The sequence below is a fragment of the Zea mays genome, chromosome 10 (genome assembly GCF_902167145.1).
Source record: "Zea mays cultivar B73 chromosome 10, Zm-B73-REFERENCE-NAM-5.0, whole genome shotgun sequence".
In the NCBI taxonomy this organism is placed as follows: domain Eukaryota; kingdom Viridiplantae; phylum Streptophyta; class Magnoliopsida; order Poales; family Poaceae; genus Zea; species Zea mays.
The window spans coordinates 4,003,537-4,019,198 of NC_050105.1; the positions used below are offsets into that span (position 1 = coordinate 4,003,537).

Genomic DNA, 15,662 nt, shown 5'->3' on the forward strand with positions numbered 1-15,662 from the left:
AATGTCAGGACCGACACTGTTTACTCATAGGGCAATTATTACCTACTTTAGTCATTCTATTTGGCAAAATAGAGACCAAACGGGACTAAAAACCAGGGACAAAAGATTAGTCTCTCTAACCAAACAGTGCCTTAGTTAGGGGATTAAGTTTAGTACCTGCCCTGTTTGGTTTTAGGGACTAAAAGTATTTAGAACACATTAAATGAATCATAAGAAGACTAGAATACCTCTTAGCATTCTCCCGTGATTATTGTAACTGAAATAAAGGAGGAGCAAAAAGTGGAATTAATATGTGTTAGTCCATTTTCGTCACCACTTGAGGGACTAGAGACTAAAACGGTTTAGTCCCTGTTTTAATCCCAGCGTTTGTTAGTTAAGGGACTATATGAAACTAAAATAGTCCCTCAAACCAAACGGAGCCTTAATATTTAGTGCTTTATTTAAGTCTATAATGATGATTTTAGTATTGTATTAGCTTGTCTTAATATTGAGTGCGACATCCTACCTTGTTCGAAAATTTCTTATACATCAACATTTATATTGTAATGGATCAACATTTCTTATACACTTTAATCCTTTGTGAATTTACCAACGTATATTTATTGCTACTGATATTTATGGACGGTATTTTAGATTTCGACAATGGTCGGTGTATTTTTTTTATTAAACTTTCTAAACTACCAATATCATTTCTGTTTTTGAAGTTTTCATTTTCGACCGCGGCAAAGACATCTAACGGCCAACGCCCATGGCAAGAGATAAGATCACCCAACGGCCATGGCAAGAGAGACCGTCGGGTCGGGCACATATTCCATGCGGACTTAGACGAGCGACACACCTGCTCCTACGCCTAGCTGTTAATCTAATCCTGCTCCTACGCACAGCATCCTGCGGCACACCTGCAGCTAAGGCTTATAAAAGGCCCCAGCCCTGACCCTGAGGTGAACCAATCTCTCGTTGTCGCCGCGCGCATCCCAGTATCCCAATTCCCACGGCCAGACGGCCACCCACACCCACCTCTCAACTCCGCCAAGCCAAGCTCGATCAGCGAAACTCAGGCGATCGGACGACGCCCCACCGAACAAGTGCAGCGCCCGGCGGCCCTCCCCCCCGGAACGAAGCTTCGGCGTTCTCGTCGTGCCGTCGCAAGGTAACAGCAAGCAGCCAATCTATTCTCTCTCTTCCTGATCAATCTGCTTGCACGTACGCCGGCCGCCACCACGCGTTCCACATATCTCTTTACGGATCCCACGCTGTACGTAGTGTAAGGACGCCGTACGTCGCCGATCGTACCAACAACCTAGGCGGCGATCGTACCAACAACCTACCTACTAGCGCCTTCCTGCTGTAGATACTTAGATGTGGTGCATAGGTTCAGTCAGGATTAGAAGAAGAAAAAAAAAAGAGAGGAGACGGCGGCGGCGATGGCGGCTTTTCCTTGGTCTGCAATGCACCCACCGCAGTGCCTTCGATTGCTTCTTCTTGATGCCAGATAGTAATTTCAGTCGGAGGGGAGAGCCTGGGATAGACACCTGCAGCCTCGCGTATGATTCCTGGCGGCGTTAGTCAGGTTTCTGAAATGCGAAGCTTCGCTTCAGTTATGGGCTTATGGCTCGTTCGTCTTTGTCTTGGATTTCTAATTTCTTAACATCCTGCCATTGTCGTGCTGCGTCTTGGATCCTTATTATGTCAGACGAGTAATTCTGGGGGTTCCAAATAGCACGTGATGATGGCTTTAATTTGCACAGAAAGAAAGTGCATCCATCAAATTCTTCCCGGCCCGCTACATCCTGCCTTTTACCTTCTTTCTGCCTTCTGTACATATTCACTGTTGATGTTGTTGTTATACATACCATACTATACAGTCAGCATTTTAAGATTTCTTTGGCAAAGCCCTTACCTGGCTGGTTTTGTTGGCGTCCTGTCCTAGCTTACAGCAGCCAGCAGAAAAAAAATTGTTAGCCTTTTTCATGTGGTCCTCCAGCTGCAGAGTCTAATGTTGCTTCTTTTCCTTTATGCAGTGCAGATCATAAGTCTATAACAAGAAAGACAACAAAACTATGCTGAAAGATGTGCTTGCATAGAAGAGACTTCTGCTGCAACACCACCAAGGGCCTGGTGGTTCTTGCGAAAGGTCTGCAGGCCTGCTCGTCTCTTGACTTCAGCGGCGATCACCTTGCCTGCATCTACTCCACGCCCTTCAGACTCCGACGCCACCGATCCATAAGGCGCAGTCCACCTGATTGACAACAGAAAGCTAGCCCTGTGTGCATCATCACACAATTTTCATAGAGATAAAAGATATGAAGACCAGAGGGAAGACTTTGACGGAGCGATACGAGATGGGGAAGCTGCTGGGGAAAGGCGCGTTCGGGAAGGTGCACTATGCAAGGGACCTCGAGTCCAACCAGGGTGTTGCTATCAAGATCATGGACAAGGAAAGGGTGCTCAAGGCCGGGCTCTCGGAGCAGGTAAAGCGCGAGATCACGACGATGCGGCTGGTGGAACACAAAAACATCGTTCGTCTCCATGAGGTCATGGCGACGCGGAACAAGATCTACATCATCATGGAGTATGCGAAAGGGGGTGAGCTCTTGGACAAGGTTAAGAGGAGCGGCAGGCTGACGGAGGCTGACACACACAGATACTTCCAACAGCTCATTGGCGCACTGGATCACTGCCACAGCCGAGGTGTATACCACCGAGACTTGAAGCCTGAGAACCTGCTGTTGAATGAGAATGGGGACCTCAAGGTGACTGACTTTGGACTGAGCGCGTTTTCAGAGTCGAGGAGGACAGATGGGCTGCTCCATACTGTCTGTGGGACACCGGTGTATATAGCTCCGGAGGTGATCAAGAAGACGGGCTACGATGGTGCAAAATCAGACATCTGGTCTTGTGGTGTCGTCCTGTTTGTTCTCGCTGCTGGCTACCTCCCTTTCCAGGGCCCAAACTTGATGGAGATTTATCGAAAGATAAATGATAGTGATTTCAGGTGCCCTGGTTGGTTTTCACACAAACTCAAGAGGCTGCTGTACAAGATTTTGAACCCCAACCCCAGCATGAGACCTTCAATTCAGGAGATAAAAGAGTCTACCTGGTTTCGAAAAGGTCCAAGGGAGATCAGTGCAGTGAAGGAGAAAGTTCTTAGCGAGAATGCCACCGCCACAAATGCTGCCCCAGTGCTTGCTGCTAGGCGCAAGGAGATTGCTCATGAAGATATGAAGCCCCTGGTTGCCACAAAACTCAATGCCTTTGAAATCATCGCGTTCTCAGCAGGGTTGGACCTTTCTGGTCTGTTTATCAAGGAGTGTAGGAAGGAGACAAGGTTCACTTCAGATAAGCCAGCATTGGCCATCATCTCAAAGCTTGAAGATGTCGCGAAAGCACTGAATCTCAGGATAAGGAAGAAGGACAACAACACTGTCATCATTCAAGGGAGGAAGCATGGGGGCAATGGTGTCCTTCAGTTTGACACGCAGATCTTTGAGATCACACCATCCTGCCATCTCGTTCAGATGAAACAAACCAGTGGCGATCTTATTGAGTACCAGAAACTGTTGGAAGAGGGCATCCGGCCAGGGCTGAAGGACGTTGTCTGGGCCTGGCATGGAGATGATCTGCAGCAGAAGTAGGAGTAGCTTCAGATGTCTCCTGTAGATTATGTTATACATTCCATTCCTTATTTTTTAGCAACAACATTCTCTTTTTTGTATTGGTGGTGATATGAACCATTAGGCTATGTTTTGTTGAGCAATAATTGTTGAGGAGCTGAGTTGTTGTGTTACATTCTGAAGATTGTTACAGTTTTGTAATGGCTGTCAATATCAGTAATGAAAATAAATGTTGTTGATCCTTAAAAAGGGTCGAGCTTTCTAGGTTATACATTAGTAGTTTGATGTGTAGCAGATGCAACCATATTATCCTCTTGCAACATTATGCAGTGCTGCATGGTGCACACAAATCTTCAGTGCAAAGAGGAGAGGCTAACTGAAACTGAAACCATAACTGAGTAGGGATCATCTTACTGCAACAAGACATTCAAAAGTTAGACCAGGTGAAGGGTACATGACCCAGCTTGAAGGGCTTTCATGCTCTCTTTTTTACTACTAATATCTTTGAATGGGGGGTGTCAGTTTTCACTCAAAGCATGTAGCACCAGACAGAAATCGTGGGGTTGCTGCAGATTGCATCACTAGTCATCGCCATTTCGACAATGGAGGATGCGACCAGTAAGCAGCAACAGTAGGCTCAGAATTGAAGGCCAAGGCAGCCAGAACATGGCGTTTTACAGCTATAAGGAGCTTAGTTGATAATGTCTAGTTGACATTTCACAATACTGATGCTAAAGGTTGTTTGTGTAGCCGGTGCCATTCAGGCCTCAAACAAGTCTATGGAGACTGACATTGTAGTTTTGCTTGCAGCCACAGTTCCGCGTGTGTGGACCAACGCTGTTCTTCCTCGTTCTCAACACCCTGATGATCTTGCTGTAAATCTGTACTCCTATGTGTTTTGGCCACTAGATGACTGATGTTGGGCTGTGCAACAAGGGTACTGCCTTGGATGACTGATGCAACGCATTCCATAAACAAGAGATCACAGGAGTTTTGGCCACTGCCGAGCTCTCACTGATGAACGGAAAGTTCCCAACAATAGAGTGGAACACACACAGACTGAACGTCTGTCCGTCAGGTTGTGCTGCAAAAATTGGCCATCGTTCTCAGACTCTGCATTACTAAAGAAAACAAAAATGAATACCTAGCAGTTTCGATCGCCCGTCTAAATCGTTCGCCATCCCACACGTCGAGGCATCCGAACCCTTCCCACCGGCTACAAACTTGCTCACGATGCGAGTGTGCACATCTCAGAGCTTGCAACAACACGCATGGCCAAAACTGAAGGCCGTAGCCGTGCTCTGACTGACGAACTGAAACAAACTGAATTGGAAACTTTTAGCTGACAAAGCTTCCAAGAGTTGTTCAGAATGTCTAATAGCGGATGATGCAATCTCGGGTATAGAAAGTAAATAAGTAATGGTGCTTGGTGTTGTAAATAGTTTAAATAAAAATATAATTATATATGGTAGTGGATTGTGCTAATGAAGGTTGACGTGAATATCTTACCTGGTGAGATAGAATGCCGACCAAGATTATAAAATATATATTTTATAAACGTATGGAGTCGCTCCTCTTATCCGTTGCGGTTTTTTTGTCATTTATACCTTTTATCCTAATCGAATCCGAACAAATTTCAGAGAGCATATTTGTTTTTTTACTTTTCTTTTTTCTGTTTTAATTTTTTTAAAAAAAATCTAATTTATATAGCTACCTCACTTACTACATTTTGCCACAGCTAAGGTTAAACAGATTTGACCGAGTTAGATGTGCGTTTGGTTTGTAGCCACAGTTGTAGCACAATTTTTCTCCTGCTGCATAGGTTCCACTTGTCAATGACTGATAAAAGTGTGGCGCGATTCTTTTAGGCATGTCATAGAGTGACGTAGATTTAGAACGTCTAACTCCTCCCCCACCGGCTGCCTTCACCGAACCCTCCTCTTCAACGCGCGGCACAACCGTTCCCACCCCCACGACCCCCGGGCAGCGGATTCCCCTCCCTCTACCCACGACCTCCACTCCCGCATGCTCCCTATGCACGACCTCTACTTTGCCTGGGTCATTTACGGATGCCAGATGAAGATAAAACCTAAGCATGCACGGACGCTAGAGTCCAAGGAGTTCCCTCGAGGGGGAGGACAACCCACTCAGTTCCCATCTCGCTCTGTCCTCTATGTTCGAGCTCGAGCACGTGTGGGAGGAGGAAGGGAGACGGGATGTTCTTAGTGAGATGCACATGTATTCTCAACTTGGACTTATTGAAGAGGAAGAGGCAGAGGAAAATATAAGAGATGAAGCCTTACGAGGTGGTGCAACTAATTTGGATGAATCGAACCATATTGATTCAGGAGACAACAATATAGACCAACAATGTGAATACGACCTACCGGACGAGAAGAGAGTTAAATATGACAAAATAAATCCCTCAATGCAGCCAGGCAATTTGTTTCCGAACATGAAGGAATTTAGAATTGCTATGAGACAGTATGCCATAAAGCATGAGTTTGAGCTTGGAATCGATGTTACTTCGACTACTCGGTATGTTGGCTATTGCAAAGGGGGTGAATGCCCTTGGAGGATCTATGCACGGGAGGAAAAGAAAGGATTACCGACCATTGTGGTATGTAGTATTCCTTTTTTGCTAGCAATCATTTTTCAATTTTTTGTTGTTTAAAAAATCGTGAACTGACAATTTGCAGGTTGTTGTCTTGCATGACGTGCATACTTGCACATCTAGTGGCAGGAGGAAGACGACGACACCAAGTAGTGGATGGGTAGCATTTCACGCTATTCCACTACTTATGAAGAAACCACAAATGGGTGCTAAGGAGTTGCAAGAAACACTACAAGGATTTCATAATGTCACCATTGGTTACGACACTGTTTGGAAGGGGAAGGAGAAGGCATTGAAAGAGTTGTTTGGTAGTTGGGAGGAGAGTTTCAAGCTACTGTTTTCTTGGAAGGAGGCAGTACTTGCTAAGGCGCCCGACAGTATTATCGAGATTGATGTTGTTTTAGAGGATGGTAAGTATTTTTTCAACCGTTTTTTTGTGCCCTTGGGCCATGCATCTCAGGTTTTCGGGACGGTTGTAGACCTTACCTAAGTGTCGACTCAACTGCACTTAACGGTAGATGGAATGGGCAGCTAGCTTCAGCAACAGGTGTTGATGGACATAATTGGATGTTTCCTTTAGCTTTTGGCTTTTTCAAGTGTGAGACTGTTGAGAGCTGGACCTGGTTCATGACACAGTTAAAGAAGGCTTTTGGAGATCTTTCAGTACTCGCTATATGTTCGGACGCTCAGAAAGGTTTAATGCATGCAGTTGCAGAGTGTTTCCCAAATGCTGAGAAGCGAGAGTGCTTCAGGCATCTAATGGCCAACTATGTCAAAATCCACGCAGGTTCTGAGCACATGTATCCAGCTGCAAGGGCATATAGGAAACAAGTTTTTGAGCACCATGTCAACCAAGTTAGAAGTGTAACTAAGATTGCTGAGTATTTGGACCAACATCACAAATTTATTTGGTACAGGAGTGGTTTTGACCCATCGATTAAGTGTGACTACATAACAAACAACACGGCAGAGGTCTTCAACAACTGGATAAAGGACCACAAGGACCTGCCTGTATGTGACTTAGCTGACAAGATTAGAGAGATGACCATGGAGCTGTTTCATAGAAGGAGAAGGATAGGTGAAAGGCTTCACAGCGTGATTTTGTCATCTGTTTTGTCTACATTGAATGCTCAGACAAGAGGATTGGGACACCTGACAATTGTTAAAAGTGACAACTACATGGCTGAAGTTAGGGACAACACAAATTGTATGTCCAAACATGTAGTTAAGGCAGAGTTGAGACAATGTTCATGTGAGGAGTGGCAACACACAGGGAAACCTTGCCAACATGGTTTAGCACTCATTATTGCCCAGGAGCTAAGGAATGTTGGTATGGAGAACTTTGTTGATGACTATTATTCTATTGATAAATTTAGGAAAGCTTACTTCAGAAGGGTGCCACCAATTGAGGATCGTTCTTTTTGGCCAACTGTTGATTTTGCATCCGAAGTTTGTGCACCTATGTCTAAAAGAGGAGTGGGGCGACAACGGAAAAATAGAATCAAAAGCTGTCTAGAAGGAGGAAGTGGGAAAAAAATCTAAGGTCATATCTAATGAACAAGGCACAACAAAGCTAAAAAGACAGTATACTAGCCCAAATTGCGGGCAACTGGGGCACCGGAAAACAAGTTACAAGTGCCCTTTAAATGGAACCAAAAAAAGGTGTGTGCCATTGCTGCATCAGTTGTAAAATTAAAATGTTGTTTGTATTATATTATATTTATATACCATCATTGTATCCCTCTTTGTAGGAAGAGAAAGCCGCGGAAGAACACGACAAAAAATTGGATACCAAAAGAGTTGCGGACTGCCACATCACCAAATATTGAAGCTGCAAACGAAGAGGAAGCACCAAGTGGTGAACTAGTGACAAGGGCACCAATTGTTGTAGCTGCTGATGAAGATGAAGCACCAATTGTAGAGGCTGCTAATGATGAAGCACCAAATGTGGTGGCTGCTAATGAAGATGAAGCACCAATTGTGGTAGCTGCTAATGAAGATGAACACACGACTGCTACTTTGCCACCTAGAAGTGTCAAATGGGTAGTTAAGAAAATTACCCCCCGAAAGAAACTGAAGAACCGTACAGATCACAGACAGTAGATCTGAAACTGAGAAAGTGTTGTCTGTTTGTTCCCAGAAACTGAAAAAGTGTATTGTCTGTATTATGTACTTGATCCCAGAACTTAACTGAAGTGTTGTCTGTTTCTTCCCAGTTTATGGTTTAGTGTCTGTCTGTATTATGTACTTGATCCCAGAACTTAACTAAAGTATTGTCTGTTTTATGTATTTGAGAAAGTGTTGTCTTGTCTGAAACTGAAATGGTTGTCTGGTTTGATCTGCAACTGAACTGGTGAACATCACCAAAAACTGGCTGTTATCTGAAACTGGAGTGTTGTCTTGTCTAAAACTGAACTGGTGAACATCACCAAAATCTGCTGAACATCACCAGAAACTGGCTGTCTCTGGTGGCCTGCACCACCTCTTCCCGCCTCCCCCTGTTTCGGCCCTGGTTTCAGTGGCTCCTAGATTGCCTGCGTCGGTACTCCTCCCATCCGTACTCTTGCCTAGGTAGCTGAACACCACCAGAAACTAAAGACAACTGAAGACAGCCAGTTCTGGTCGTTCAATTGAGATTCTGGTCGAAAAGCAGTTCACCAGTTCAGTTCAGTTCAGTTCAGTTGAAGACAGCCAGTTCAGTTGAGATTCTGTTCAGTTCACCAGAATCTGTTCAGTTGAGATTCTGTTCAGTTCACCAGTTCAGTTCAGTTCACTAGAAACTGAAGACAGCCAATTCGAAAAGCATAGATTGGCTGGCTTTATTTCGACTAGAATCTCAAATGAAGACAACCAGTTCGCCAGTTCGAAAAGCAGTTCACCAGAAACTGAACTGCTGAACTGAACTGCTTAACTGAAAATACAGCCAGTTCACCAGAAACTGAAGATAGCAAAGCAGTACACAGATATAGCAAAGCAGTTCACAGATATTGCATAGATAGTCTTCAATACATAGATTGTCTTACATAAACACAACCACATACTAGTAGTCTTGGCAACTTAAACAGTACGATCAAATATCTCGTCGTAGTCATAGCCCATAATACGACAATGCTCGGACAAAGAAACAACCACTTTATTCTCCTCCCACTTCATGTCTTCAAACACCATTTCCCACAACTCCGGATCTTCTGACACGTATCCATCCACTTGGTCCTCAACATCAGAAAGGTTAGGGTGGTCTTCAACATCTGAAGGGGGATGATGAAGGTCCCAACTAGGAGATTTATTCTCCAGATCTTCTTCACAGACAATACAAGTCTTCTCGAGGTTCTTGCAAACATCCTTTAAATGGGCAGCAAGCTTCCCAACCTTACCCCCTTCAACTTCTGGGATACTACAACACATCCTATTCATGTTATGTAATAGTGAAGATTGCCTCCTCATCTCTTGAATGGCATATCGCAGTGAGTTCTTGATGCTAACGTGATACTTCAAATCAACATGATCCTGTAGAAATAAAACTAGTTGTTGATCAGGTGGACGACTAAGTTACCATGTTTGTGAAGAACTAAACCCTAATTCGAATGAACAGCAACCCTAAACCCTATTCCAAATGCGGCAAAGGAAGAGAAAAACATCATCAGTAAACCTTGGAGTTATCCTCAACAAAGCTTCGATACTTCACAGCTTGGACGACAAGTTGAACCTTATCAGCGGCATTACTGGCAGATTCCATCGCCGCTCGTGCCTCCTTCTCAGCCACCAACGCCGCACATCTAGCCTCAGCAGCTGCAACAGCCGCAGCACGAGCAGCATCAACAGTTGCTGCCACGACGACGACAGGAGCAGTTCGATCCATGGGTGCGGCGGCTAGGGTTCGGTTGTGGAAGGGAGCTAGAGGAAAGGAAAGAACGACGTGATCTCAAGAACGGCTGGGTGCGTCTCGTGCGGCAGTGGTGAACTTGTAACGATAGCGGGTAACGGCTGTGAGACAACATCTGTATCAGTGTAATAAACATCATCCTTACCTGGTAATGGAGGCGTCATTTCCATTTCAGAGTGTAGTCTTTCCCCTGGTTTTTCATATAGTCGAATCCCTCGCCTTAGCCTCCATTTCGTCGAAGCCGCATCTGCGGTGTTTCATAATGGCAAAATTCTCCCCTCTCCTCCATCCCACCATCGGACTCCACCTCCTCCGTCACCGCACCGTCAGACTCCACCTCCCCAATGGCGGCCTCCACCAACCCACTGCCATCCTCCAACTCCTCCCCCACCGGCTGCCTTCACCGAACCCTCCTCTTCAACGCGCGGCACAACCGTCCCCACCCCCACGACCCTCGGGCAGCGGATTCCCCTCCCTCTACCCACGACCTCCACTCCCGCATGCTCCCTATGCACGACCTCTACTTTGCCTGGGTCATGCACGGATGCCAGATGAAGATAAAACCTGAGCATGCACGGACACTAGAGTCCGAGGAGTTCCCTCGAGAGGGAGGACAACCCACTCAGTTCCCATCTCGCTCTGTCCTCTATGTTCGAGCTCGAGCACGTGTGGACGCCATAGCCGGAATAGTTCCCCCGAGAGCGTGAACGACCCCGAAGGGAGAAGAGGACTGCGCGCGTGCCGGAGAGCGAGGACGACTTCAATCATATAGAGGTAATACTCTGAGAGGACAACAGTATTTGGAGAAGTTCTAGCATTTGAGAATTTTGTGGATGCATTTCTCTTTGTAGTTCTATCTGTATGTCTGTTTATTTATGAAATCAGATGTGCGTAGATTTTTTTGTTGAGAATTAATTACATAGATAAACTTGTAGTACCTTGATTTAAATTCATAACAAAAATATGCTCTGCAAAATAAACAAAAGGCATGACCTAAAGATCTGCCTTTAAAATTGAGAACACACTTTACAAGAGCATAATATTTTCACAAAAAACACCAAACACCAACCCAAGTATTACACTCTCCAATTGCTAATACAGAATCACTGTAAACCGGAATACACTTCTAAATAGCGAAATTTGGAGGTCATTGATGTCTATAATACTGCTATATGGTAGCATGGTACAATGTTCTAATTATTATTTCCTAAAATGCACAACCGTTTTTCTTTTTTTTTTTGAAATAGGCACAACGTGAACGTAGTGTCCTAATTTACTAATTTCTTCAGATTTCCTTGTTATGCTTGTTTCTACGACAATTCTTATGGCATCACATTGAGAAGCTCTCTTTGTTTTCTATAGCTGACACATCTGCGTATCATATTACTTTTCTAGATAGTAGTCTTGTTTGTTGTTTTTGGCATCATTACCTGTGGGTATGACTGAAATATTGTGTTTCAAATACTTGTGGTTGCTGGTCTAGGAATGCTTCCTATTTTGCCAAAACACCTTGCCGATAGCGCTTGCAAACTTTTACTATTTGAAGAATAAAGATATGATATGTAGTTCACTAGAATATTTTTGCATGATGGGACTTTGATTGAATTTCCTTCTATGTGTACAAAAACCAAGAGCATGGAACATGCCAACAATTCAAGCTAGCAGCAGTCTACACTTGGAATAAATGATTTTATCCATTTCATGTTCTCTTCTATGCTCTTCGCATCCCAATTTCACTTGAAGAACTGCTCTAAAAAAATGAGCTTTGTATATCCTAGGTTCTTACCTTAACTATATCATTTTATTTAGATTATTTTCCCTCTTGTTATTTTGTTTTTTCAATGCAGTAATATTGATGAGCAACATCCTTAATAGTTCTCGAATAATTTTTATTTTGCAGTGTTGTTGACAAATTTGATAGACAATTTGCTAGCTTAGAAGAAAATGGTGGGAGTAATCCCATGCTTGTCATGAAGCATGCTTCTCTTCCAAGTATGCATAGTTTGTAATCTCAAGAATACAACAAAATGTGCAAATCATAACCATAATAGCAATGGTTATTAATCATTAGCACTCATCTAAAATTGTACAACCAATAGGTTAATGAACCCACAGATTCCTAGAATAGCACCACTACTTTATTGTTTGATAGGTCACATGTATGACTAGGAGCACTGGAGGGTGAATACCAGGGCTAAGAAGTCAGTGCTTTTGTCAATGATGATAATTTTGATGTCTTTCTTTTGGATTTTGAGCATTGTGCTGACAATTATTCTTAGTGGAATACAACTCGGCTTCCTTTGTTACTTGAGCACAGTGTCTACGTTTGCTGCTGCTCTCGCATTTAGGTGCCCATTGGGGGATGCTGCAAGCTCATCTACATCCACTAACATTTTATCGAACTGCATCAGGGGCAATGTAGAAATCTGCATTAGGGATAGGGATTTCGTCAGAGCCTTCATCAGTAGATGGCTTTTGGTTCAAACAACCATATTTGGCAGGCGTATGGTGCTCTATTCCTGGATTATCACCGTTACTTCATCTCCCAGTTCCTTCTTGTGTTGCTTGCTATTTCTCCTTGTGTATACTATGCGTACTCCAGGTACGGGCCACGACTTTAGCTTTTCTTTTAACCCAACCTATTTATTGCTCTTCTGCCTCTCCTTTTCTTCTTAATCAACTCTTTTGCTAACCAACTCTAGGACTTCTTGTTTCGAATTAGCTGAACTACTGCTTTCTATCATTCTCTCCGTTCTCCAACACAGGAATTAAAGGACGCAATGATTTTTTCCCTAAAAAAGGAGGACGAATTAAGAAATGAAGCCCTGTCTCTGGGGTCTGACATTATTTAAAAAGCAGTATAATTGATCTACCCAAGCTAACACTCACCCAACTATAATTACAATATTCTGTTTATTGCACCGCATAGAGGTACTATTTTATTATGTTAAGTTTTTTTAGAGACCCAATGCATTCCAACTAATAGATAAATCACTCATTATTGTGATTTGTGCCCATTTGAAATGTTCTTTCAGAAAATGCATTCTATTAAAAGGATTAGTCATATATAAATAATGTTCTCATGAATGTTGCTCCTTGCACTACACCAAAATAATACACTTCTTACAGTTTTTTTAACTTCCTACAACTTTTATAACAAACCATAGGAAATAAATAACTTCCGAGAGGCAACTGGTACATCTAGGAAATAAACATAACTTCATACGGTTTTTTATAAAAGCTGTCGGAAGTTAAAAAACCGTAGGAAGTTAACTAACTTCCTACGACCTCCTCTAGGAAGTTAGGTTTCATCTGTTCATCAGCCAAACGAATAGCTAACTTCCTACGGCTGGCTTTAGGAAGTTAGCTGCCCAGTTAACTTCTTACGACCTCCTCTAGGAAGTTAGGTTTCAGCTGTTGACTAGTCAAACGAAAATCTAACTTCCTACGGCCTCCTCTAGGAAGTTAGCTGGTGATCGGCGACCGTGAGCTTCCATGTTATTGCATTCTGATACTTGAGACTTTTATTATGACTATGTATGAGATATTGTCTCTTATTAGTACTGGATGATGAGATGTGTCTTATTATGACTATGGATGAGACTTTTTGATGTAATTGATGAGACTATAGATGAGACTTTTATGATGTAATTGATGAGACTATGGATTTAAATATTGTTATGTGATTGTGTGAGATGTTTTATGCGAAAATATGTTGTGCTATATAGCTGTTGATATATTTGTTATGTTGTGGAATGTGGTGTAAAATATAAACAGCATTTGTAATGCTGGTCAAATTAACTTCCTAGGGGCTACAGTAAGCCGTAGGAAGTTAGTCAGGGCTACAGTAAGCCGTAGGAAGTTAGTCAGGGCTACAGTAAGCCGTAGGAAGTTAGCCAGCTAACTTCCTAGGGGCTACTGTAAGCCGTAGGAAGTTAGTCAGCTGACGGCGCTGACAGCGTGAAACTACTAACTTCCGAGAATCTACTAACTTCCGAGAGGCTTATTAAGCCGTAGAAAGTTAGCTAACTTCCTAGATCCCTTTAGGAAGTTAAGCTAACTTCCGACAAAAAAATTTCGAGAGCCAAACTTCCGACGGGATGGCTTAACTTCCGAGAGTTTCGAGAGTTTAGGCCTAACTTCCTAGGGTTTAGGCTCTAGGAAGTTTACTATTTTGGTGTAGTGTTGTTAATAAAAGATCATGCTCACTAAATAATGAATTTGTTTTGTGAAGCTCCATATTTGAACAAACCAGGTGATATGATTAGAAATTCCTCCCAAATTATGTATTTTCCACTAGATGTTCGCATTTGTTCGTTGAGGCCACTGTAATAACTTTAGGTTCGAACTGAACCTTCCAATGTGCCACATATTAAAGACTATTTGATTTACTATGATCCGAGGGACATGTTTGGAATGATTAAATAGTTACTAGATGTTTCTTAGAAAAACTACAGAAGATATGACGCACACAAAATGTTCTTCTATAAGCAATGTGTAGCAGTTATCTTTTTCAAACAATAAAGCAGGGTTGAAGATGCTTTTGGTTTACTATATTGTAGTAGATGGCAAATGAATTGGGCCTGAGGTAGTATATTATTCAAAGAATAGTCATGTTTTCTGGTTGGTTATGTTTCTTAAAGAATTGGTGACCAATGCATGTTCGATTTGTGTTTGTGGTATGAAGGATGTGAGCACATGACAATTATGGAACAGATGTGGTCTTTTTGGTAGTGCATGGTGATCTTCTATGCCACAATGACCACGCAAAGATTAGGAATAAAAGATGCAAGCGACTAGAATGATAAAATCATGTAACCTACGGTACGTTTAAACCAACTATTATGTTGATTCTTGGTCTGTACAAATTAGTTTAGTCCTTTTTTGGATCTATGTTCGCTAACCTCACTTTTTGGCATGGGATCGACTATCAGGATCATTACCAGCCACCATGGGCAAATGTATCTCAATTGATATTAGTGGGAACTTGTTTTCAGGGGAATTAGCTATACTACGTTTCCTGGGATGGGATTGTTGAGGTTGTTTACTTGAGCTCAAACAAATTGGCGCGGGAACCTACCCAAAAGATGCCTCCCAGTTTCTGAACGTAGTGTCACTGGAATTACATAACAATCCATTGTTAGGGTCTCTCCCTTCGATGTTGGGTACCTATCAGAAGTCATATGTCTTGATCTGAGTCAGAAGGCAAATGTATCTCAAATGATGCCTCCCAGTTATGCCAATATTTAGTGCCTTTTATTGTACATGCTCAATGATTCAACCATGGATTTTATATGCTATTCTGATCTACACAAGGATGTCATCAATATTTCTGAGAGCAGGATTTTTGTTGCTATGCATAATTTTTTACGTGGTCGGCTGGTAAACTGCCCTCCTCACCTCGATGGGGAGGCTTGTCCTAGTGAACTCTGTCCGCGACAGCCAGCTTATCTATGCTATAAACGCCCCCCAAATAGCTAGAGGCACCCTAGCTGAAGTTGATCATCGTCGCCGCTGGTTCTTTTGGTCCGGCATTGAGTCAGTCAGTGGA

General features: G+C 43.0%; 1 protein-coding gene and 1 pseudogene across 1 annotated transcript; both read left to right on the forward strand.

Annotated features, from left to right (window-relative positions):
- Positions 1-943: 943 nt before the first annotated feature.
- LOC103640734 (CBL-interacting protein kinase 14) lies at positions 944-3,881 on the forward strand. The gene is made up of 2 exons (XM_008664225.3): positions 944-1,150; positions 2,022-3,881. The coding sequence occupies exon 2, from the start codon at positions 2,304-2,306 to the stop codon at positions 3,633-3,635; it is 1,332 nt and encodes a 443-aa protein (XP_008662447.1). The 5' UTR covers positions 944-1,150; positions 2,022-2,303; the 3' UTR covers positions 3,636-3,881.
- An 11,496-nt stretch (positions 3,882-15,377) lies between these two features.
- On the forward strand, positions 15,378-15,452 carry LOC111590360 (uncharacterized; annotated as a pseudogene).
- Positions 15,453-15,662: the final 210 nt, after the last annotated feature.